Below are 26,105 nucleotides of genomic sequence, written 5' to 3' on the forward strand. Positions count from 1 at the left end.
TCTAGGGGACTGCAGATGTTAAGTCCCATAGTGATTAGACATTTGAACCATTTTTGAGCAAACGTATAATACGATGAATTACATATTGAATGGAAAGCTATAATGAGTGACTTTCATCTGTTACTTTGGCTCATGATCTACAGATATTATTATAGTTGTTTTTATGGTTTGTATACAGGAAAAGGAGGAATAGTAAATACTTTAGTAATAGTATACACAAGTTAAGATGAAATATTCCTTGTAACATGCGTATAATTGGTTTTTGGTTACAAAGCTACAGGTGATTACAGAGACAAGTTTCCGCTTCACGTGTTGCTGCTGTGGGTTAATTTACCTATTGTCATTCTCGTTTTTAAGCTCAAGTAGTTGAGATGTGCTTGTGTTCACATAATTGATTTTTACAACTGCGCGCCGGCCACGGTGGTCTCGCGGTTCTAGGCGCGCAGTCCGGAACCGTGCGACTGCTACGGTCGCAGGTTCGAATCCTGCCTCGGCATGGATGTGTGTGATGTCCTTAGGTTAGTTCGATTTAAGTAGTTCTAAGTTCTAGGGGACTGATAACCACAGCAGTTGAGTCCCATAGTGCTCAGAGCCATTTTTACAACTGCGACTGCGACTGTGATTTATTCGCCAATTCCGCTGTATCGTTTCTGTGTCGTTCAAGAATGCCACACGTATTTACTAACACTGAGTATATGATAGTGCAGTTTTGAGCTCAGTTTCCGTGCCTGCAGAAAATAATAATAAATTAAGGATGGGTGCACCTTCTTGGAAGTATACAAAATATTGTTTTAACACTCAAACATGTTTTAGCACAGTTTTTTTCTTTTATTTTACACTGTGTGTGTTCTGTGGCTGCCAACCGAAATCAGCCACAGGTTTAAATTAGTATACCATGTCGTGATTGTAGTATTTGGCTAGTGCTGAGCGGTGATAAGTTTGTTTTTGGGTGCCGAAGGTGTTTTTGTGTTGAATTTCTTGAAAAGAGCTTCCAGCATTATTGGAAGAAGTTGCAGCATAACTGCAAACGTCAGGTGACTCATCATTCAATCTAACATTTCCGCGAAGGTGAATCGGCATGAATAGACACTTTCCTAGCCCCTAAGGTTCTCGAACATTACGCGCCGGCCGAAGTGGCCGTGCCGTTAAAGGCGCTGCAGTCTGGAACCGCAAGGCCGCTACGGTCGCAGGTTCGAATCCTGCCTCGGGCATGGATGTTTGTGATGTCCTTAGGTTAGTTAGGTTTAACTAGTTCTAAGTTCTAGGGGACTAATGACCTCAGCAGTTGAGTCCCATAGTGCTCAGAGCCATTTTTCGAACATTACGCGCCAAAATATTTATTGTGGGGAGAAAGAAAACGTAAACACGAGAGACGAATTAAACGTTCGGATTATGGATAGTGCTGTCCCATACCAAGAGGAGAGTTACTCGTGGTGTCATCAATAGAATATGAAAGTGCATTGAAGTCGAAGGTGCAATTTACGAAAATGGACTTTGAACTTAATCAGTTTCCACTTATTGACATCTTCTGTGAGTATTTGCCTGCGTTACATTCTAACAGTTGTACGTCTGTACAAAAATAAAAATTGGAGACATGTTATATGGAACGTTTTATTCTAATTAGTCTATACTAACCCACACTAAAATATTTACGAGTCCGAGAGCAGGGATTGTCTGCAGGGGAGCGACTGTTAATAAACTAAGTTTTCGAAACAGGCACAAGTTACACTTTGTATTTTTTATACAAAGTGAGACTTGTGGCAGTTATCGAAAACTTGTTTTGCGAGTCGTCCTAAGTCACCCAAAAGAGCTCAGGTGTGTCAGTTCCATACAATGTACTGTTTTATTTGCAAAGTTCTCGACCAAGATAACTACCCCCTCCGTAGTCTTTTGTATACGTTGTTCTACAGCTGCCGTGAATTTGTTGAGGAACGTCATTTTCCTGTGTAGCCTCTTTTTTTATTCTTGAGGTTATCACTTTATTTCATGCTTAGCTGTTAGCTAAGTTCGCCCCCTTCGGCATTTTCAAGCTACCTCTGTTACTCGCAGCCCAGTAAAGAGCTGTAATCATATACCATCTTATACTGTGCACATCTGTGTGGAGGAAGCAACATCGGATGGCGTCCTTGCATATGTATCTAAGACGTCGACTGCCCCATGTGTTGTTCAAATGGTTCTGAGCACTATGGGACTTAACATCTATGGTCATCAGTCCCCTAGAACTTAGAACTTCTTAAACCCAACTAACCTAAGGACATCACACAACACTCAGTCATCACGAGGCAGAGTAAATCCTTGACCCCGCCGGGAATCGAACCTGGGAACCCGGGCGCGGGAAGCGAGAACGCTACCGCACGACCACGAGCTGCGGTCGTGTGTTGTTCCATTTTAAATGTTACATTAAGGTATTTTTATGTGTTGTAGGCTGGCAAAGTGGGAAAACCCGTTTTTGGGTTGCATTTTTCTCTTTTTTCATACATAGTTCACGTCTGACATAGTTAGTTATTGCCCATAACTACTATGATCGTGCGAAACTGTTATTAAGGATGCCAGCAGATGTTGCTTCCTTCACAGATGTGAGGAATATAAGTTGCTATACGTTTACAGTGTTGCACTGTGGTGCAGGTAAGGGTCCTACCATACTGGGACGCCGCGGCAGCTCTGCTGGCACTGCTCTCACCTGCCGGCACAATTCCTCAGCAAAGAGATCATCTGCTCTCTGTATCGAAATGAACGTAGAAAATATACACTATTGGCCATTAAAAATGCTACACCAAGAAGAAATGCAGGTGATAACGGGTATTCATTGGACATATATATATATTATACGAGGGCTATCCACAAAGTACATAACGTTTTGGAATTAAAAATAAATAAAGTAATGGAAAATTTTTTATTATATACAGATGAAAAGCCACACTTAAATACTACTTTTCTACATAGTTGCCATTTAAATTAAGGCACTTATCGTAGCGATGGACGAGCTTAGAAATTCCTTCGTCGTAAAATTCGGCCACCTGCGCCTTCAAACACGTAATTACTGTCTTTTGGGACAGAAAAGATGTGATTTTTGTGGATTTCCTGGAAAGAGGCACTACAATAAACTCTCAAAGGTATTGCCAAACTCTGCACAACCTCAGAAGAGCAATACAAAACAAGCACAGGGGAAAGTTGGGCTCAAAGATCTTATATTTAGATTAAAGTTCAGTCTTGATCACATTATGTCTGTTTTAATGAGTAACCGGTTTCGGTTTTTTTTTCTATAAAACCATCATCAGACCCATTGGCTCCAACTGACTGCACAGCAGCAAGGAGAGCTCCACCTACCAACCCAAGGGAGCCAATGGGTCTGATGATGGTTTTATAGAAAGAAAAAAAACGAAACCGGTTACTCATTAAAACAGACATAATGTGATCAAGACTGAACTTTAATCTAAATATAACAATTAATTGATCACTGTATTCCAAAAATGTTTACCAAAATTGTTCAAAGATCTTGCTGATTCACGACAACGCCCGGGCCCACACGGCAAATGCCACTCGTGAAGTTCTCGAATCTTTTAAGTGGGAGTTGTTCTCCCATCCGCCGTACAGTCCGGACCTGGCACCGAGCGACTTCCACTTATTTCCAGCAATGAAGAAGTGGTTGGCTATGCAGCGTTTTGATGACAACGCACAGCTTCAAGAAGAGGTAACCACGTGGTTGAAGGCGCAGGCTGCCGAATTTTACGACGAAGGAATTTCCATGCTCGTCCATCGCTACGATACGTGCCTTAATTTAAATGGCAACTATGTAGAAAAGAAGTATTTAAGTGTGGCTTTCATATGTATATAATAAAAAAAATTTCCAATACTTTATTTATTTTTAATTCCAAAACGTAATGTACTTTGTCGATAGCCCTCGTACTAGAACTGACATGTGATTACATTTTCACGCAATTTGGGTGCATAGATCCTGAGAAATCAGAACCCAGAACAACCACCTCTAGCCGTAATAACGGCCTTGGTACGCCTGGGCATTGACTCAAACAGAGCTTGGATGGCGTGTACAGGTACAGCTGCCCATGCAGCTTCAACACGATACCACAGCTCATCAAGAGTAGTGACTGGCGTATTGTGATGAGCCAGTTGCTCGGCCACCATTGACCAGACGTTTTTAGTTGGTGAGAGATCTGGAGAATGTGCTGGCCAGGGCAGCAGTCCAACATTTTCTGTATCCAGAAAGACCCATACACGGCCTGTAACATGCAGTCGTGCATTATCCTGCTGAAATGTAGGGTTTCGCAGGGATCGAATGAAGGGTAGAGCCACGAGTCGTAACACATCTGAAATGTAACGTCCACTGTGCAAAGTGGCGTCAGTGCGAACAAGAGGTGACCGAGATGTGTAACCAGTGGCATCCCATACCATCACGCCGGGTCATACGGCAGTATGGCGATGACGAATACACGCTTCCAATGTGCGTTCACCGCGATGTCGCCAAACACGGATGCGACCATCATGATGCTGTAAACAGAACCTGGATTCATCCGAAAAAATGACGTTTTGCCATTCGTGCACCTAGGTCGTCGTTCCGTACACCATCGCAGGCGCTCCTGTCTGTGATGCAGCGTCAAGGGTAACCACAGCCATGGTCTCCGAGCTGACAGTCCGTGCTGCTCCAAACGTCATCGGACTGTTCGTGCAGATGGTAGTTGTCTTGCAAACGTCCCCATCTGTTGAGTCAGGGATTGAGACGTGGCTGCACGATCCGTTACAGCCATGTGGATAAGATGCCTGTCATCTCGACTGCTAGTGATTCGAGGCCGTTGGGATCCAGCACGGCGTTCCGTATTACCCTCCTAAACCCGCCGATTCCATATTCTGCTAACAGTCATTGGATCTCGACCAATGCGAGCAGCAATGTCGCGATACGATAAACCGCAATCGCGATAGCCTACAATCCGACCTTGATCAAAGCGAGGTACCCAGCCACACGGCGCCACCTGCGCTGCTGCGCCCTTAAATACGAGGGCATTTCTCCTCCTTACACGAGGCATCACAACGTTTCACCAGGCAACGCCGGTCGACTGCTATTTGTGTTTGAGAAATCGGTTGGAAACTTTCCTCATGTCAGCGCGTTGTAGGTGTCGCCAACCTTGTGTGAATGCTCTGAGAAGCTAATCATTTGCATATCACAGCATCTTCTTTCTGTCGGTTAAATTTCGCTTCGGTAGCACGTCATCTTCGTCTTGCTTGGCTCATGTGAGTGTCGGTCCGCCCCTGCCCCACTGTGCTGTTGCAGACGCGGCAGGGCCAGCTGGAGGAGCGGCTGCCGCTGCTGGCCGTGGCGCTGCCCACCTGGTTCTCGCAGCGCTACCGCGCCGCCGCGCGCAACCTGCGGCGCAACGCGCGCCGCCTCAGCACGCCCTTCGACCTGCACCGCACGCTGCTCGACCTGGTGCGGCCCGACCGTGCGCTCCTCGACCACCAGCTGCTGCGCCGCAGAGAGCGAGGTACCCAGCCACACGGCGCCACCTGCGCTGCTGCGCCCTTAAATACGAGGGCAGTTCAATTAGTAATGCAACACATTTTTTTTCTCGGCCAATTTTGGTTGAAAAAACCTGAAATTTCTTGTGGAATATTTTCAAACATTCCCGCTTCGTCTCGTATAGTTTCATTGACTTCCGACAGGTGGCAGCGCTGTACGGAGCTGTTAAAATGGCGTCTATAACGGATGTGCGTTGCAAACTACGGGCAGTGATCGAGTTTCTTTTGGCGGAAAACCAGGGCATCTCAGATATTCATAGGCGCTTGCAGAATGTCTACGGTGATCTGGCAGTGGACAAAAGCACGGTGAGTCGTTGGGAAAAGCGTGTGTCATCATCGCCGCAAGGTCAAGCAAGACTGACTGATCTCCCGCGTGCGGGCCGGCCGTGCACAGCTGTGACTCCTGCAATGGCGGAGCGTGCGAACACACTCGTTCGAGATGATCGACGGATCACCATCAAACAACTCAGTGCTCAACTTGACATCTCTGTTGGCAGTGCTGTCACAATTGTTCACCAGTTGGGATATTCAAAGGTTTGTTCCCGCTGGGTCCCTCGTTGTCTAACCAAACACCATAAAGAGCAAAGGAGAACCATCTGTGCGGAATTGCTTGCTTGTCATGTGGCTGAGGGTGACAATTTCTTGTCAAAGATTGTTACAGGCGATGAAACATGGGTTCATCACTTCGAACCTGAAACAAAACGGCAATCAATGGAGTGGCGCCACACCCACTCTCCTACCAAGAAAAAGTTTAAAGCCATACCCTCAGCCGGTAAAGTCATGGTTACAGTCTTCTGGGACGCTGAAGGGGTTATTCTGTTCGATGTCCTTCCCCATGGTCAAACGATCAACTCTGAAGTGTATTGTGCTACTCTTCAGAAATTTAAGAAACGACTTCAGCGTGTTCGTAGGCACAAAAATCAGAACGAACTTCTCCTTCTTCACGACAACGCAAGACCTCACACAAGTCTTCGCAACCAAGAGGAGCTCACAAAACTTCAGTGGACTGTTCTTCCTCATGCACCCTACAGCCCCGATCTCGCACTGTCTGATTTCCATATGTTTGGCCCAATGAAGGACGCAATCCGTGGGAGGCACTACGCGGATGATGAAGAAGTTATTGATGCAGTACGACGTTGGCTCCGACATCGACCAGTGGAATGGTACCGTGCAGGCATACAGGCCCTCATTTCAAGGTGGCGTAAGGCCGTAGCATTGAATGGGGATTACGTTGAAAAATAGTGTTGTGTAGCTAAAAGATTGGGGAATAACCTGGTGTATTTCAATGCTGAATAAAACAACCCCTGTTTCAGAAAAAAATGTGTTGCATTACTTATTGAACTGCCCTCGTAGATGCTGTTTCACGAACGACGCAAGTGCTGTGTCCGGCGTGATACGAAAACCGACATCGGACAGAGTAGTAGGCAAGCCCCGAACGCTTCAGAGGCCCCCGCCCTCCAGTGACCAAGAAGGAAAAAGGGAAGTCAGTGTGGAGTTTAACAGTTGGGTTGGGTTGTTTTGGGAAGGAGACCAGACAGCGAGGTCATCGGTGTCATCGGATTGAGGAAGGAAGTCGGCCGTGCCCTTTCAAAGGAATCATCCCGGCACTTACCTGAAGCCGTTTAGGGAAATCACGGAAAACCTAAATCAGGATGGCGGGACGCGGGATTGAACCGTCGTCCTCCCTAATGCGAGTTTAACAGTCCCGTTGACAGTGAGGAAATTAGAAAACACAAGCTACAATTGCGAGACGATGGGAAAGGAGGTCAGCCGTGTCCTTTCCAAAGGAACTATCCCAGCATCTGCGCCTAGCGATTTAGGGAAACCGCAGAAAACTTAACGGCGGTAGGACGTCAAATGGACTGACTTGGAGCACGAGAGGCACCAGATGACATTTGAATTTCCACTGTCTATACTTTTACAAGCAAATTCATAAAATTTTGTCAGCATGACCAGGAGGGACTCAGGATTCATACTCGTAGCAGCGGAAGTTCAAAAACATAACAAAATAATTTTTTTACATGTGAAATTTTATCATTTTTTTCCCCTTACTATTGGCTGCATTTGTTCCTATAGGTACACTTTTCTTCACAAGTAAGAGAGACTGTTCGATAAATTTTGCACAGCATACAAACCATACTTACAGGTGTCTGAAACTCTAGGAGCTATTTAATTTATGAAAAAATGAATGAGCTGCTAAGTTTTAAACTTCATGTTCAGAAAAAAATCAAATTTTGTAGTTACTTATCTCAATTTTTACCACAGTTTTTAATAGATTTGGTAAATTCTAGAGTTTCATACACCTGTAAGTATGGTTTGTATGCTGTGCAAAATTCATCAAAGAATCTCTTACTTGTGAAGGAAAATGTACCTATAGCAACAAATCCAGCCAACACTAAGTAAAAAAATGATGAAATTTCATATCTGAAAAAATTTATTTTGTTATGTTTTTGCACTTCCGCTGTTATGAAAGTGAATCCTGAATCCTTCCTGGTCATTCTGACAAAGTTTTATGAATTTATTTGTGAAAGTATAGACAGTAGAAGATAAAATGTCCTGTGGTGCCTCTCCTGCTCGAAGTCGGCTCGTTTGACGTCCTACCCCCCTTAACCTACCGGATGGTTATAATTACACCTTTCCCTATGTAACATGTTATAAGACAGAAATTAATTACCGTAGGAGTATCAAACTTGGTATCATTAATGTCCAGATTATGGATCCGCAGGTCGTGGTCTCGAGGTAGCGTTCTCGCTTCCCGAGCACGGGGCCCCTCGTTCGATTCCCTTCAAAGTCTGGGATTTTCACCTGCCTCGAAATGACTGGGTGTTTGTGTTGTCCTCATTTTTTAGTCATCATTCATGAAAGAGGCGAGTTTGGACTGAGCAAAGGTTGGGAATTTCTACATGCGCTGGTAACCGCGCAGTTGAACGCCCCACAAACCAATCATCATCATCATCATTATTATCATCATCCAGATTATGGGGTGTATGAATTCAATGCGTCACAGTGCCACCGTCCAGTTCCAGCTTTGGCCACCAAGTGCCCTGATAAGTCATCGTAATTCATACTCTCACACTTCTGATCAGTAGCAGTGCACTTTTTTAGCTATCAACATGAGCTCGGACAAAGGAGCAGGGCGTTACTGGTGAAGCTCTATTATGAAAACAACAGTAATGTTGCAGCTGCACTTCGAGAACATCGCCGACTGAAAGGATTACGGAAGGGTCCTCTTTCTTCACCTGCTGTGCGGAACATGACGAAGAAGCTCGAATCAACTGGAGAACTGGGCGTTGATCCGGGAAGAGGCCCACGACCGGTTGCACCACAAGTGGTTGATGAAATCGACGTTGCTATGGCAGACAATGCTACGCGCAATTTCCGATCGTGAGGCAGTGCGCGTGCTGTGTCACGACGGTCAAAGATGCCGTGGTCCACTGTACGGAAGGTGCTTCGAACCATTCTCAAATGGTATCCGTACAACATCCATAACGTACAGCAGCTTGCACCACAGGACGCATAACGACGTGTTGACTTCGATCTCCACTTTCTTGGAAGCACAAAGTCTGCTCCCGGACCATCCTGTGGACAGACGAAGCTCATTTGTCTCTGACGGGTGAGGTGAACACACAGAACTGCCAAGTCTGGAGATCTTCAGCCCCAGTCACTGTACTTGAAGTTCCTCTGTGTGGTGAACACGTCACCGTATGGTGCGCCTTCAAAGCTACGTTCATCATTGGCCCATTCTTTTTTGAACAAGTTGACGCCCAAGTACCAAAGACGTGCAGTGTGACTGTCCAGGTATATGCTTCACCAGCATGTGATACCCGACCCACAGAGGAGAGACTCATTGAACTCAACAGTTTCCATGCAAGATGGGGCCTCACCGCACATCGCTCGTGAAGTTCACCTACTTCTCCAAAACAAACTTGGAAACGATCAAATTATGAGCCGATTGTTTCCAAATGCTTGGTCGGCACGATCACCTGGTCTCACTCCCTGTCATTTCTGGTTGCGGGGCTACCAGAAGGACAGGGTTTACCAGGGGAACATTCACTTATGTGCTGATCTGAAACGCAGCGTATGAAGAGAGGTAGCCAGCATACCTACGAACATGCTTCGTTCTGCTGTGCAGAATGCAATCCTGCGTTATCAGACATTTTTGGACACTGATGGGCGCCATATTGAGACCTTTTTGTAGCAGTAATTGTACCGGTATTAAAAGTGTTTCAGTTGACTTGATTCTGCATTATTCCTCTTCCCTATGTCCTTGAGATTAATGCTGCCAAGTTTGGTACTCGTAAGTAAGTTAGTTTCCGTGTTATAACTTGTTAAACAGAAAAAGTTTAATTATAACCACCCGGTATACGGAGGGACACGGGGTTGAAACCATTTTCCTCTGAATGAAAATCCAATGTGCTGATCACTGCGCCACGTCGTTCGGTTCGAAGACCAAGATAGCAGCCGGCCGGAGTGGCCGAGCGGTTCTAGGCGCTACAGTCTGGAACCGTGCGACCGCTGCGGTCGCAGGTTCGAATCCTGCATCGGGCATGGATGTGTGTGATGTCCTTAGATTAGTTAGGTTTAGGTAGTTCTAAGTTCTAGGGGACTGATGACCACAGCAGTTAAGTCCCATAGTGCTCAGAGCCATTTGAACCATTTTTTTGAACCAAGATAGCAGTCCTCGGATTAAAACTCATTCAAGACGGAGATGCAGTACTCTTCCCCTGCTGTTACGTATATAAATCGAAGAAACAGCGGCAGAAAAAAAGAACGATTCGAAATGGGATTATAATGCAGGATGAAAGGACATCAATAATATGATTCGCTGATGACATTGTTGTCCACAGAGAAAGGACGTGTTGAATTGAATGAGTAGTCTAGCAGTACAAAATATGAACTATGATCAAACCAGAGAAAGAAGAAACCAACGAGACGTGGTAGCAATGAGATTAACAATAAACTTGTCAAAATAGGACACCGTGAAATAGACGAAGGAATTCTATCTTGGAAGCAAAATAACACATGTCGGACAAACCAAGGAAGATATAAAAAGCAGACTAGCACAGCCAGAGAGGACATTCCTGGCCACAACAAGTTTGCTAGTATCAAACATCGGTCATACTGCGAGGAAAAAATTTCTGAGAATGTACGCTTAGGCATGGAATTGTGCGGTAGTGCCCGTAGCTGAGTGGTGAGCATGGATGTCTGCCCATACGGACAACACGGGATCTTTTCCCGGTACTACCAAGGATTTTTCTTTGATCGGAGGACTGGTATGATGTGCACTCAGCGTCGTGATGCCAGTTGAGGAGCTACTTGACAGAGTAGTAGCGGCTTCACGGTCTGGAAAATTTGCAAAACGGCCAGGAAAGCAGCATGCTGACCACTCGCCCCTGCACACCATATCCGTATGACGTCACATTGTAGAGGATGACAAGGCGGTTGGAAGACACCCCTTCAGCCTTCACGGCCTAGCGAGGAGGTCGTTTTATCGTATGGTAGTGAATCGTAGACTGCACGCACATGGAAGAACAGAAGAATCAAAGCATCTGACGCCATATAAGAATGATGAAGATTAGGTGCACTCGCAAGTTAAGGAATAAAGAGATTCTCTGCAGAGTCGGCGAGGAAAAGGAAGTATAGAAAACATTGGCTAAAAGAAGGGTCAGGAAGATAGTAAATGCGTTTAAGACATCAGTGAAGAGCTTCCATACTACTAGAGGGAGTCGTAGAAGATAATAACTGCAGGACAAGACAAATATTGGAATATATCCAACAAATAACTGAGGGTATTAGGTATAAGTGATACTCTGAAGTATGAAATGAAGAGGTAGGCGCAGGAGAGGAACTGGTGAAGGGCCGCATCACAGTTATCAAAAGACTGATTACAAAATAAATAAGTACAGATGAGTTGGGGGTTCTCATGGAAAGATACCCATCAATATTTTCGCTCCATTTGGACAGTCACACAGGTGTTGATCAGTATCATATGCTCACAGGGCGGTGCACAATCTCAGACTGTTCACTGACACCAATGCAGATAATGTTCCTCGATGTCTCGACGTTAGTACCCCAGCCGACTATTGCCTTTGCTTGACGGGTTGATTGATCCTGAAATTTTCTTTCTTTTGTGAAGAAACATGGCTACTTTTATCGGATACTTTTCCTACTAGATAGTCCTTGGATTTCTGAAAAACCTCACCAGCTTCAGTAAGCCCTCCACGACTTGATTACAGGAATGTGGAATGCAGTTACCTCAACACGACTCATTGGACCAGTTTTTTCCATCTAACGATAACTTTGATGGATAAGGCATGATCAGAAATTGAGAGTACTCAGTCGTTTAAAAATCGAAAAGGCAATATATTGAGAAATATTTCCAAGTACACGTTTGTACATCAAACACAATTTTTCAACGTACTTGTCTTCGTTCTCAATGCATTTTGTGAGCCAAAGACTGAGGTTTCTGATAATTTCGTCAAAAAAGTCTCCCATCGCCTCTGTGGTCCGTTGTTTGATGGCACTTTAGACTTCATCGTCGGTAGAAAACCTCTTCTGCACGTTAACGTAACTCAATAATTGTTTCATCAGAAGAAAAGAGTATTTCAGGATCAAAGTGTCCATCATGCACAGACATTACTGTGTAATGTTTTCGCTTGAGTTTTTGGGCAACACTGTGAGCAGATGCCACTCTCACATTGATCTGAAGTGCCAAATAGCTCAACGATCTTCCTTCACTTCTCGGCAAGACACTCGTCCAGTCCACTGTGCCACCGGTCAGTGTTTGAGGAGCGGATCGAAGGACACGCGGCGGTCAGAGCGTTTTCCTCCAGCGTTTGTTTCTACTCAGCGCCAGGCACAGATCTTCCTATGTACATGTAATAATAGTCTGTAGGTGGCGACTGGTAATTATTGGAATCACTGAACAGATATATCTGATATCGCCGTCACATTAAAGAAAGAAATGTTAATCATCAATAAAATGTTTCCAGTTATGTGATCACGTCGCCAAGTTGTTTTTGGGTACTGTTTCAAATATTAGTCTCTTCAGTCTGAAGTACAGTATTTACTAGTGGCTCAGTGCCACAGTCATTTCTAATACGATGTGATTTTTATCCTACTCCTGAAGTCAGTTTGTCAAGAAAATCATTGAACTCTATTTTGACTGCATGGCAGGAGTGACGAGGCAGAGAGTAATACCCTTTAATTCCTAAATGGAAGAACTTTTTCACGGTGATCCATTTAAGGACCAGATGTTGTAGCAGAAGTAGTGAGATCAGCAGTAAGGGCAATGAAAGATGGGAAAACATCTCAAGTCCTTTGATGGTGAACAAGTAAATTTTTTTATAATTCAGGTATCAAACCTCAAAAATGAATAAAGTTAGAATTCTTAATCTTACAAACAAAAGCGACGAGCTAAAATAGTAGTGACTACAGGACAGAGAGTTTCATGAGCCACCTCCTGAAAATATTTCTAAGATTTATCGACAAAAGACTCTACAAAGTTTGTCAGGAACTAACGGCATCTACACAGTTTCGCTTCAGAAATGTTTGCAGTACTCAAGAAGATCTGTTCCGCATTCAAATCTTATTCCAGAGATTTAAAGATGTGATGTCTATAGCTGTTTAGTTGATTATCAAAAGGATTTTCACAGGGTAAAACTTTACAAGATACCCGAGGTGCTAAAAAATGGATGGTGAACAAAGATTTTTTGAATAAATATGCTGCTTCGAGAGAAGAAAATAAGAAATCTGCCACATTAAAGATACGCCAAGGAGTGAGGCAGGGTTCTTTCTTGTCGCCACTGATAGCTAATCTTTATTCGGAATATATCTTCAAAGAAGCTCTTGAAAATGTCGGAGAATGAATCGTCTTGAATAGAGAGAAGCTGAACAATATCTGCTACGCCGAGCTTAGTGTTCAACATCTTGAATCCTGAATCAACGGAGTTAGCGACTGTTATGTCCTAGATTCAAATGTCTCTGAGCATTATGGGACTCAACATCTTAGGTCACAAGTCCCCTAGAACTTAGAACTACTTAAACCTAACTAACCTAAGGACATCACACACACCCATGCCCGAAGCAGGATTCGAACCTGCGACCGTAGCAGTCCCGCGGTTCCTGACTGCAACGCCAGAACCGCACGGCCACCGCGGCCGGCTTATGTCCTAGAAATCGACATAAGTAAAACAAAATTAATGGTCATGAGCAAGGAAGATACACCGCACATTCATCCAAACAATAATAGTACTCTTATTGAACAAGTAAATAAACATACATATCTGGAAAGTAGATTAAAAATCAGCGGGATAGCTCGCAAGAAATTAAAGTTCTTACTGAAAAAGCCAGAGCTACGTTTTGTAAAATGGCTAATGTGTTAAAGAGCCATCACCTCCCAATCGAAACAAAATTAAGATTTTCACGTTGCCATCCTTTTCTGTGCAGCTGAGAAATGGATCATGCCCGAGACGACGCCCAAACAACTGGAGGCATTTGCGATGCGGCTGCACAGGAGTGCAGAGTGCTACGGACAGATAAAATTACTAGCAACGACATTCTCTACAAAATTAAAAAAGAAAAGGAAGTCCTAAACTTAATAAAATGCAGACAATTACAACAATGTAGTGAGGAACGGATTCAGGTACAAACTGCTGCAGGACGTTCTTGAAGGATAGATATCTGGTAAAAGAGAACTGAACGAAGTGGGCTTCACACATGAGCGAGGAACTTTGGCGAACAAGCAAAATATAACTATGCTGGTCACTAACAGCCGAAACGCATAGGTACTACAAGAAGAATAATTCCTATTGGGGTGCAAGTGCTACTCTGATATTAAGATGTTGACGCAAGAGTAGAATTCGTGGCTGGCCTCATCAAACCAGACACAAGACCGATTAACAAAAAACTTTAAAAACGGTGTTGGTTGGTACCGGCGAATGACGGGTAACCCAGTACGACGACGGATGTGGGCCCTCGTCGGATCCATCGCTGGCAATAGGAGAGAGATCTCAGTCTGCCTCAACTGGTGCAGCACTAAGTGTAGTGTCCGGAGACACACAGTACGCAACGTGTTCCCTTAGCACTCAGTAGAAAAATACTACTTCATCGTACTGCACTGCTCTCATTCACCGATACCAGCCGGTAGGAATTAAAATAAGAATTACTATGTAAGAACTGAACAAGGTACTGACCCACCAGTAAATAAACCACAGCGATTTGGGCGATTTAAAAGAGTGACCAAAATATTGATCTATAGAGCAACATGTCGACGCAGTCACGTCCCCAGAAAAGTTTTACAGAAAATGACGATGGCTGTGGAAGCTTTAGCTCACACAGAAAAAGTGAAGGCATTACGCCCCCATCGTTACGCAGAAATTTGCGCACCCAACAGATTATTCACACTGTTTACTGTACATTGAATACTAACATAAGACAATAGATTGCGTCTGTATAGCTTTTCAAAGTCCTATAGTTGAATTCTTTTATCTTGGCGGCTCGCGCATGCCCGCCCCGACGCGGGAGATTGCTGCGTTGCCAGTTGCACACGACGCACGCGCCAAGAGAAGCAGCGCCATAGTATAGCATAGTTCGCAAGCTTAGGTTTAGGGGGGAGCGCGCAGTTCATGAAGTAAAGCCTCCACGGCCGCATTAACCCTATCGCTGCTACAAAGACGTGCTCCCTGCATTCCGCGCTGTGCGCGATTTTATCACTGCACTGCTCGCCTGTGTAGACACACGGTGTTCCGGCTGCTTTGACACTCTTATCATTCGATTTCACAAAAACTATTTGGCCCAAAAATTTGATTTTTACACATCTTCTTGACTGATACCTTCCCCCCATAAATGACTTAATTTTGTTTCGATGTTCAACGCAGTTATTGTGCAGCATTAAATATAGTAAACCTTTGCACGAAATTTTGAAGAGTTTGCAGAGGTAAAAGTCCATAGAGTATACTTTCCGCATGGTCGATTTTAGTTGCCACAATGTTGAGAATGAAACATGGACAAGATAACTAAATTTCATATAAAATTTACTGTATAACAATATCTCATTTAATTTAATTACCACATAGGTGTCATATGTAATATTGAGAAATATTCCGTCTTTCGCGACTGTAACAAAAGTTTTATTTACACCGGGCACGTTTGGCTTTATTTTAAAGCACTTCAATCAATCAAAAAAAAGTAGACAAAATACATTAAACAAAACTGTGGACTTACAAAAACATTAGGACTTGAATATATTGTCTATCAGTGAAGTCCTCTGAGCTATGTCAAATATAATTTTTGTGTGTGGCACACAGAAACAACATTTATTTGCTAAAACACTGATCAGCCGACACAAACGTTGAATATTGTGTTACCGCAGCACAAAACTACGAAAGGTGACTTGGCAATGGAGGGGACAAAATATTGTCCACTGAAGATGCTTCAAAAGAGAGACACGCATCTGGTCTAAACAAGTCGCTTTATTACAGTTGCAGAAGAGGAATATATTAAAATACCATTGGTAAAACTGCGACTGTGGAACAAAAACAAGAAAGAGAACATGAGTACCATTGTGTATGTGCCATACCTTTCATTGACTGAAGTGCTATAAAATAAAGCCAAACGCGCCCGGTGTAAATAAAACTTTTATTACAGTCGCGAAAGACGGAATATTTCTTAATATTACATACGACACCTATGTGGTACTTTAGTACTGAATATCTCACTTAATTAAAGTGAAATGTAAATATAAATGTAATCCACAAAAATAGAACATCTTAGACTGGATGGGAATTTTTTTTGCGAATCAATGCGTCGTTGTATTACGTTTCGATTTAACGGAAAGCAATCAGTGTGAATAATGTGTTCCGTGTGTAAATTTCTTGGGTTGTAAACTTGGCCACGAGTTAGAAACACTGTGAAACAAGAGTCATCTGACCAAATGGCATTCTTCCATTGATTCATAGCCTAGGTTTCACGGCTTCGGCACCACGTTTCCCTGTTACGGGCAATTGCACCACTGATGAGTGGTTTTCTATTTCCATCTCGCCTTGTAATTCCCTGCTTACAGAGCCCACTCCGTATTGCTTTGGTGCTGACAGTGCTCACAGTGTTGCCAGTGCGACATTCAGTTCTGGCAGTGACATTTGCAGCTCTTGTCCTATTACTTTTCGTCGCAGTCCTCTTCAGTAACATCTGCCACGATCGCTCAACACACACACACTCTTCCGCGTTGTGACTTAGGAGATGATACACAATCTGTGGTGTCTATTCTGACATGTCCGACAGAGCAGTCACAATACTGTCGGTTGATACAGCGGCCGTTAGTATCAAATTTCGAAGCAGAGACCGACGCCAGCTGAGATCGAGCTTCGAAATGATTCAGTAGTTAAAGTTGAAAATTTGTGCTGAACTGATATCCGAACCCGGATCACCCGTTTAACACGAGCAGTTGCCTTAACCGCCTCAGCCATCAAGACATGCTTCCCGGCCCGATCCAAATTCTCAACTTGCGACACGCTAGTACTGTCCACTACCCATTTACCTACTTGCTCGCACGAGTCGAGTATTCCCACAAGAGACTGGGATCCTGTTGCGCATCCTTACTGAAATTATCACACGGACCGATGTACTACATACATTTGAGTGTCTATTCTTTCTGACATATTTATCTTTAACGGAAGGTTATTATTCACCACAGGATTATGATTGTAGTTGAGGTGATTTATCAGGTGGTAAAGGTTTGTATAGTTTATTTATTTATATTTTTAATTACATTTAATGATGACATGATTCAGTGCTTAAGATTTATCGTTTAACTTTTATTTTTTAAATATTTATTTTAGTTACATTATATTCTTATACTACCTAAATAGCTTATCATTATAGGGATACTGAAGATGTTAAGGGAATGTTTTTATTTTTAAGTGTATTTATAAATATAAATATACTGTCAGAAAAAAATGCAGCACCCTCAAGGACTGTATTCAGTGGTGCCTGCGTATAATACGTCTATACTGTGGACTGTAGTGTTAGTGGCTTGTTTGTCACAGTCATAGGCGATCAAATGGTGTGCCAGTCCACCCTCTGTTTTGATTCTGCGAGTAGTAACTGTGCTGAGTTTAGAGATGATCATTTTTGCAACATCCATTCTAGGGTACATTCATCAAAGAGTATGTACTGTTGTTGAGCAGCTTCAGCCATTTGAATGGGGTGACATTGTGGGCCTGCAGGAAGCTGGATGGACATATCGATGGATTGCTGCAATGTTGCTGTGGAACATCCGCACGTTCGTAGACCAGGTTCTGGACGTCCATGTACTACAGGTGCACCTCAAGATAGCTGTGGCCGACCGAACATCATCCAGGGACCAAATCCGGTCACATGTTGCATTTTCTGCATCATCAGGAACCGTTGGTACAGTCTGCTTGCAGCAGGACTAAGACTGTGTGTGCCCTGGCCAGGCTACCACTGGCCCACAACACCATCAAGCATGGCTACTCCAGTATTGTGAAAGAGTCAACTGGGGCATGGAATGGCCCTCAATTGTCGTCAGTTACAAGAATAACTTCTGACTGTGTGTGGATGATGGACGTACATGTGTATGGCATAGACCTGGTGAACTGCCAATGCCGGAGTGCTTTCGCCCATACCACACAGATAATGCTTCAAGGTAATGGCGGCCACCAGCCACAACTCGCATTCACATTTAGTGTTTCTGCAGGAAAAAGTAAACAATGCCTGCTACATTGCACTAGCTGTCACCCCCTGCTACTGGCATTTCTTCGACAGGAAGGTGATGTGCTTTTTCAGAACAACTATAGGCACAGTGCATGTCTACATACGGCTTCTGTGACGGAATGTGCTCATCGTGCTGTAAAACAACTGTCCTGGCCAGCAAGAACACCAGATCTCTCGCCAACTGAATACGTATAGGACACGAGCACACAAGGGCCATTGCCGAACAGAAACAAAAGGCACAAGATAATTTGGGACAGTCTTCTCGCAGAATGGCATTCGGCATCTTCATGATTATTTGCATGTGAGAATACAGGCCTATACTGATGTGCCTGTTTGGTGAACCTTTACTGTGATGTACGTGTTTCATTTGCTCTGAATTTGTTATCCTATAATCCTACAATGAAGAATTACCTGTCAATTCACTTGTCAATAAAATTACCGTGTCCTTGAGGGTGTCCTATTTTTATCTGTAGCGTTTATTATTTTTACAAACAAAACGTAACATCTTATTTAAACTATACAGGGTGTCCCTTCTAAAGAGTCGTCAGGATCTTTATCTCTGGTGTTTCGGCAGGTATTTGCAATTTCGTATTTGCAACGTGCAGCAGGAGTCAGCTCAAACAAACAGTGCTCGTCACGCGTTTCATGCGACTCCCAGTATCAACGGAAAGTGCCGGTTTGTTTCCCGTTACGAATTATTTTTAAAGCAGGGCCAGACGTGCCCATTCGATGCACCGGTCCCATATCAGTCTTGCGCGATGTTCGTTTTATCGATATGAATTAATAGAGACGGAAAAAGGCGAAGAATAACGAGTACTCCAGTAGAAGCCCGGCCCACACTGACAGCTACCGCCGTGAACCAGCTGTGCTCAGTTACTGCTGGAATAATGGTTTTTCTTCCGTTTTACTGTCCCTGGCAATAACCATCGATAAAACGAATATCGCGCCAAACTTATTTGGGACCATTCTAAGGAATGGGCACGTAAAATCTTCCTTTAAAACTCATTTCGTTCATAGTGGGAAACAAACCGTCGCCTCAGGGCTTCGCTTGAAAGACGTGATGAGCGATATTTGTTTGGGCTGACCCCAGGTACATATTGCAAAAACATTTCAAACTTCTCCCGAAACAGAAGAGAAAATGCTCTTGACAACTCTTAGGAGAGACCCGATATTAAGCTTGACTCAAAAAGGGCCTTACAACTTAGGAATGATATAGAAATATATGGCGATAAGTTACAGAATCGGTAGATGTGTCATTTTGTACCAAACAATCTCAAGTCTGATTTATGTAGTGCATCAGTACCCCATTTCGCGATCAGGAGTGCCAGCGTACTCCACAATTAAAATGGCGTCTTTACTGGCGTAGACTGTGCTCGCTGTAGGTTGAGTCAACATTTCATATCAGTAACACGGTATACACCAACAAAAACGGCAGAATATGGGACAAGGCAAATCCAGACGCAACCCTGGAACACGTTCGTGGCAGCCCCAAAGTTAATGTGTTTTGTGTCCTTAGCAAACTGAAAGTGTACAGCGCTTTCTTCTTCGTGGAGAAAGCTGTCACTGGTATTGTGTATCTACACTAGTGTCCAAAGTTAAATCCGGCCGGTGTGGCCGAGCGGTTCTAGACGCTTCAGTCTGGAACCGCGAGACCGCTACGGTCGCAGGTTAGAATCCTGCCTCGGGCATGGATGTGTGTGATGTCCTTAGGTTAGTTAGATTTAAGTAGTTCTAATTTCTAGGGGACTGATGACCTGAGATGTTAAGTCTCATAGTGCTCAGAGCCAGCCAAAATTAAAGCAACAAACGGAAATTTTGCGAGGCTGCGTTTGTTTTGTCACAAAACAGTATAAACGTGTGATAGCAAAGCAGAAACAATGTAAAGAACACAGAACGTAAACAACTGCAACATGCTTAACAGTAGACGAAAATGTTCTTTGTTTCTTCCCAACTTAACAAATTTGCACACACATTCCGACAACTTATCATGTGCTCACTTTGAGGTGTGACCACCTTTGGCAGCAATACAGTTCTGACAACGACGGAGCATGCTGTGAATAACGCCATCAAACTCATGTTAAACCAATAAGGCCATCAAACTCATGTTAAACCAATAACGCCCATTCTTCCTGCAGAGCTGCTCTTAAGTCTTAGAGAGTGGTTGGTGGATGCTGGCGTGATGCAACCCTTCTACCTGCCGCATGCCAAACATGCTCTTTGGGATTCAAATCGGGAGAGCGAGCAAGCCACGCCATGTGTGCAGTATCTTCCGTTTCCAAGAAAACATCAACCACTCGTGCTCCATATGGTCGAGCACTATCGTCCATCAGTACGAAGTCTGGGCGCACAGCACCTCACAACAACCGCACATGAGGTCCCACGCCCTCGTCACGATACCTGACAGTAGTTAAACCTTTTCTATTCACCCGAACAATTTCGTGAAAAGATGTCCAAGTGGTCAACACCATCCTTGCCCACAGCATTATCGAATTTCCTCTACATTGGTCTCTTTCCACAATGTTCGGGTTTTGTAATCGAGTATCACATTCCCTTCAAATGCGAATCCGTCGAGAGTCATGCTCCAGATCAAATCGGAACTCATCTGTGAAAACATCATTGGCCCACTGTTCGAACGTCCATGTGGCATGTTGACGACTCCACTCTAGACGTTCCTTTCTGTAAACATGCGTCAGAGGCACACACACACAGCAGGTCTCCCACAATAAAGGCCACTCTGTCGAAGCCTTCCCTACACCATTTGCCTCCATACAACATGTCCAGTGGATGCTGCGAGATCAGATGCCAGTTGCCACGCTGTACTAAGGCGCTACCGTAGTGCCCTTACAGCCAAATGATGGTCCCCTGCCGGCCGCTGTGGCCGAGCGGTTCTAGGCGCTTCAGTCCGGAACCGGGCTGCTGCTACGGTCGCAGGTTTTAATCCTGCCTTGGGCATGGATGTGTGTGATGTCCTTAGGTTAGTTAGGTTTAAGTAGTTCAAAGTCCAGGGTACTGTTGAGCTCAGATGTTAAGTCGCACAGTGCTCAGAGCTATTTGAACCTTTTTGATGGTCCCCTCTTTTTGATAGCATGCGTAGTCGGCCCTGCCCTGGTCTTCGGGTTACAGTTTCGGTCTCTATAAACTGTCGCCACATCCGAGAAACAACAGAACGACACACGGTAAGCCACCGGGCCACATGAGTTTCCAACTGTCCTGCTTCCATTCTTCCTATTGCCCTCGACCGCAGAGTGTCTGATAGGCGTCATCTTCGTGCCACACTGCACCGTCTGTGACTGTGTACAGAGCGATTGTGGATGTGGACTCCCCAGCAAACACGACTCCGTTTGATAGGTGCCCTGACGTCATCGTTGGCGTGGTTTACCGGTGACCGAAATGGCACCTTCCGTGCAAAACACGACGGCACGGTCATCTGTTGACAGTATGATTATATCGTGAATTAGAAACAGGACGGGGAAATAGCGATTTGTTGCTTTAATATTGGACACCAATGTATACGGATATGCTTGAAAACTTTTTACTTTCACAGATCGATTAAGATGACCGAGATGGGAAGGTTTACTACCAGCAAGGATGGAAAAACTGGTAGAAGCCGACCTTGGGGAAGATCAGTTTGGATTCGGGAGAAATGTAGGAACACGCGAGGAAATAGTGATGCTACGATCTCTCATAGAGGATAGGTTAAGGAAAGGCAAACCTACCTTTACAACATTTGTAGACTTCGACACACTTTTGACAATGTTGACGGGAATTCTCTTTCAACTTCTAAAGGTGGTTGTGGTAAAATACAGGGAACGAAAGACTATTTACAATTTGTACAGAAATCAGATGGCAGTCATAAGAGCCGAGGGGCATGAAAGGGAAACGGTGGTTGGGAAGGGAGTGAGACAGGGTTGTAGCCTATCCCCAATGTTATTCGATATGTACATTGAGCGAGCAGTAAAGGAAACAAAAGAAAAATTTGGAGTAAGAATTAAAATCCATGGAGAAGAAATAAAAACTTTGGGTTTTGCCGATGACATTGTAATTCCTCCAGAGACAGAAAAGGACTTAGAAGAGCAGTTGAACGAAATGGACAGTATCTTGAAAGGAGTATATAAGATGAACATCAACAAAAGCAAAACGAGGATAATGGAATGAGTCGAATTAAATTTAGTAATGAGGGAATTAGATTAGGAAATGAGACACTTAAAGTAGTAGATGTAGTCTTGCTATTCGGGCAACAAAATAACTGATGATTGTCGAAGTAGAGAGGGTATAAAATGTAGACTGGCGATGGCAAGAAAGTGTTTGTGCAGAAGAGAAATTTGTTAACATCGAGCATAGATTTAAGTGTCAGGAAGTCGTTTCTGAAAGTATTTGCATGGAGTGTAGCCATGTATGGAAGTGAAACGTGGACGATAACTACTTTAGTCAAGGAGGGAATAGAAGCTTTTGAAATGTGGTGCTACAGCAGAATGCTGAAGATTAGATGGGTAGATCACATAACTAATGAGGAGATACTGAATAGAACTGGGGGAAGAGAAATTTGTGGTACAACCTCACTGAAAGAAGGGATCAGTTGAGAGGACACATTCTGAGGCACCAAGGGACCACCAATTTAGTACTGGAGGGAAACATGGAGGGGGTAAAAATCGTAGAGGGAGACCAAGAGATGAATACAGTAAGCAGATTCAAGCCCGCCCGGTTGGCCGTGCGGTCTAACGCACGGATTTTTGGGCTGGTAGGAGCTCCTGGTCCCCAGCACGAATCCGCCCGGCGGATTTGTGGCGAGGTCCGGTGAACTGGCCAGTCTGCTGATGGTTTTTAGGCGGTTTTCCATCTGCCTCGGCGAACGCGGGCTGGTTCCCCTTATTCCGCCTCAGTTACACTATGTCGGCGATTGCTGCGCAAACAAGTTCTACACGTACGCGTACACCACCATTACTCTACCACGCAAACATAGGGGTACACTCGTCTGGTGTGAGACGTTCCCTGGGGGGGGGGGGGGGGGGTCCACTGGGGACCGAACCACACAATAACTCTGGGTTCGGTGTGGGGCGGCGGGGGGGGGGGGTGAAGTGGACTGCGGTAGTCGTCGTGGGGTTGTGGACCACTGCGGCCGTGGCGGGGACGGAGCCTCTCCGTCGTTTCTAGGTCCCCAGTTAACATACAATACAATACAAAGCAGATTCAAGGGATGTAGGTTGCAGTAGTTAGTCGGTGGTGAAGAAGCTTACACAGGGTAGAATAGCACTGAGAGCTGCATCAAACCAGTCTTTGGACTGAAGACCACAACTACAAGAAAACTACCAACAAGGCGGTGCCCCACCTCATTTCCTCACGGAAGTCCGCGGTATCCTCGAAAATTGCTTCACAGGTCGGTGGATTGGCCGCGAAGGGCCAACCGCGTGACCACCTCGTCTCCGGACTTGACGCCACTGGATTTCTTTCTCTGGGGTTTCATTGAAGACCGTGTGTATGTTCCTCCCGTGCCAAACAACTTAGCAGAGGTGCATAATCGAATCTAAGCTGCCGTTGCACAATTTACGGCCGATTTACTGCAACGAGTGTGGGGAGAAACTGATTACCGGTAGGATGCTTGCCGCGTCACCACTGTTAGTCGCATCGAACCAAAAAGACGCTTGACACTTTTACGTGAAATTTCAGGTTGTTTGCTACAAAATGACGCATCTACCGATTCTGTAATTTATTTCAATAAATTTCCATATCATTTCAAAGTTGTAAAGCCCTTTTTGACTCACCGCGTGTAATCACTGCCACAGGCCCAGTGCTATCTCAAATCGGCTCTGGCTCAGGCAGGCTCAGTGATTACTAGAGAGAGTTTGAGCGCCACTGTCGGTCACGCATCGTTAGTTGCAGCGGCGGATTACAGCTAATGACGCTTTGTTCGGCAGAGCCGGGCCGCGGCCGCAGCCTGTTCACGGCGCTGCCGGAGTCGCGCACGTGCGCCGACGCGGGCGTGCACGTGCACTGGTGCGCGTGCAAGCGCGGCACGCGGCCGCTGGCGCCGCAGTCGGGGCTGGCGCGCGCCGCCGCGCAGCGCTTCGTGCACCAGCTGAACGCGCGCCTCGCGCCGCTGCGCGCGGCCCGCGGCGGCGGGGCCGGGGGAGAGCGGCTGTGCGCGCAGCTGCGCCTGCGCCGCGTGCTCTCCGCGCTGCGCAGCCCGCACGACGTCACCGTCACCCTGGAGACGGCGCCGGGCGGCGCGCGCTTCGAGGCGACGCTCGCGCTCGACGACGCCGGCGGCGGCGATGACGGCGGCGCCCTGGGGGCGGCCACGCTGGAGGCCGTCAGCCGCGTCAACATGTACGGCAACCAGAGCGCCTGCATCTCCGACTTCCACCTCAAGCTCTTCTGCTACTGCGTCTCCTAGCGACCTGCCGCCTTGCTTATTGTCATGTTTCTTGAAAGTTCCTCCAAGTTACCTCGTAACTGCTAGCTTCGAGCTAAGAATGTAACGTATCCACCGCTGATTACGAAACAATTTAATTGTAGTGTTATCTCTCACTACAGGGTGATAGTCTCGCTTGGTGCTGGGATGTGCAGTGAAGGCTGTCTCTGCAACAATCACAAAGTATCTTCTTCTATGACTGTCCATACGTGCAACTGCTTGCACATTATTTGAGAAGGAAGTAAGTGAACATCCAGTAATTCCCGTTAACAGGAAAAAAAGTTGTTTGGTCTTTAATACAGTGCTTCATACGTATTGGGGATGGGTGGTCTTTTTATCAGTGTCCAACAATTGCCTTAAAGATATTTTCATTTGGGTCACATCTGTATTCAAATTTATGAGCTCTTCTGCTCTAGCACTTTATCTCTGTTTCTGTGAATTGTAAAATTTTCTCGTCGAATTGAATGTTTAAACAAACTATGGGCTTGTAGCCGGTCGTCGTTTAATTCATCGCACGATATTTCGACTGGGCACCTGTCAATCGTCTTGAGATGAGCCGTCAGTGACTGACAAAGACTTGCTCCGCTCCGTCATAAATAGCGCTCCGCGGGTATTCCGTGCATGTGTCAAAATTAAAGTTGACAGACGGACCACACTTCCGATGGCAGCGCCCTCGCTGGTGGAATCGCGGAACTCGGCTGTCCCCTGTGTTACCGTTCTGCGCGGCCGTTTGCGCACTCTGTTGTCTTCGATTAGAACGAATCGTAGAGGTGATGGGGTTCGACGCCTTGTCCAACTGGTAGCCGCTATCACGGTTCATTACATTTTCCACCAGGCCTGTTTCCACGGATTCTTTAATAATGGAGTCCCAGAAAGATGTAACTGTGATGAGAATCACAGGTCTGTCATACTCCATTGAATGTACAGTGGAAATGCAATGTTCGGCTATAGCGGACTTGCTTGGTTGCAAAAGGCGAACGCGACGATGATGCTTAGTGCAACGTTCTTTCACAGTGCGTGCAGTCTGTCCTATGCAAGCCACACCACACTGACAAGGTATTTTGTGAATTCCGGACTTCCTCAATAACAAGTTGGCCCTTACCGATCCCAAAAGGTCTGCAATCTTAGTGGATGAAAAATCGCTTTCACCCGAAATTTGCAGAGGATTCTTGCTATTTTAAACGAAATGTTACCCACTACCTGATTCTTATTTTTTAATTTTGTTTATTTTTTAGTTTTTATTATTATTATTTTGTTAGCTGCCAGTGCCCCATTAATCTGCTGTGTGAAATATCCATTTTTTCTGAACGGTACCTTTAGATGGGCGCGCATAAGGATGAGTCTGTCAATGCATGCCTCTTCGTCGGGTTTCTTGTGTGACCTGGCAATTTGTGAATTACTGCCCTGAAAGCTAGTGTGCTGTTATATTATTTGT

At 45.0% G+C, this 26,105-nt stretch overlaps 1 protein-coding gene across 1 annotated transcript in view; it reads left to right on the forward strand.

The window, feature by feature from the left end:
• Positions 1–25,859, forward strand: part of LOC124594478 — a 113,614-nt gene extending 87,755 nt beyond the window's left edge. Inside the window, exons 8-9 of the mRNA XM_047132853.1 lie at positions 5,285–5,495; positions 24,174–25,859. Coding sequence (XP_046988809.1) covers positions 5,285–5,495; positions 24,174–24,652 — 690 coding nt within the window. The 3' untranslated portion in view covers positions 24,653–25,859. The remainder of the gene's footprint in view (positions 1–5,284; positions 5,496–24,173) is intronic.
• The last annotated feature ends 246 nt before the right edge of the window (positions 25,860–26,105 follow it).

This window comes from Schistocerca americana, chromosome 2, assembly GCF_021461395.2.
Source record: "Schistocerca americana isolate TAMUIC-IGC-003095 chromosome 2, iqSchAmer2.1, whole genome shotgun sequence".
Classification (NCBI taxonomy): domain Eukaryota; kingdom Metazoa; phylum Arthropoda; class Insecta; order Orthoptera; family Acrididae; genus Schistocerca; species Schistocerca americana.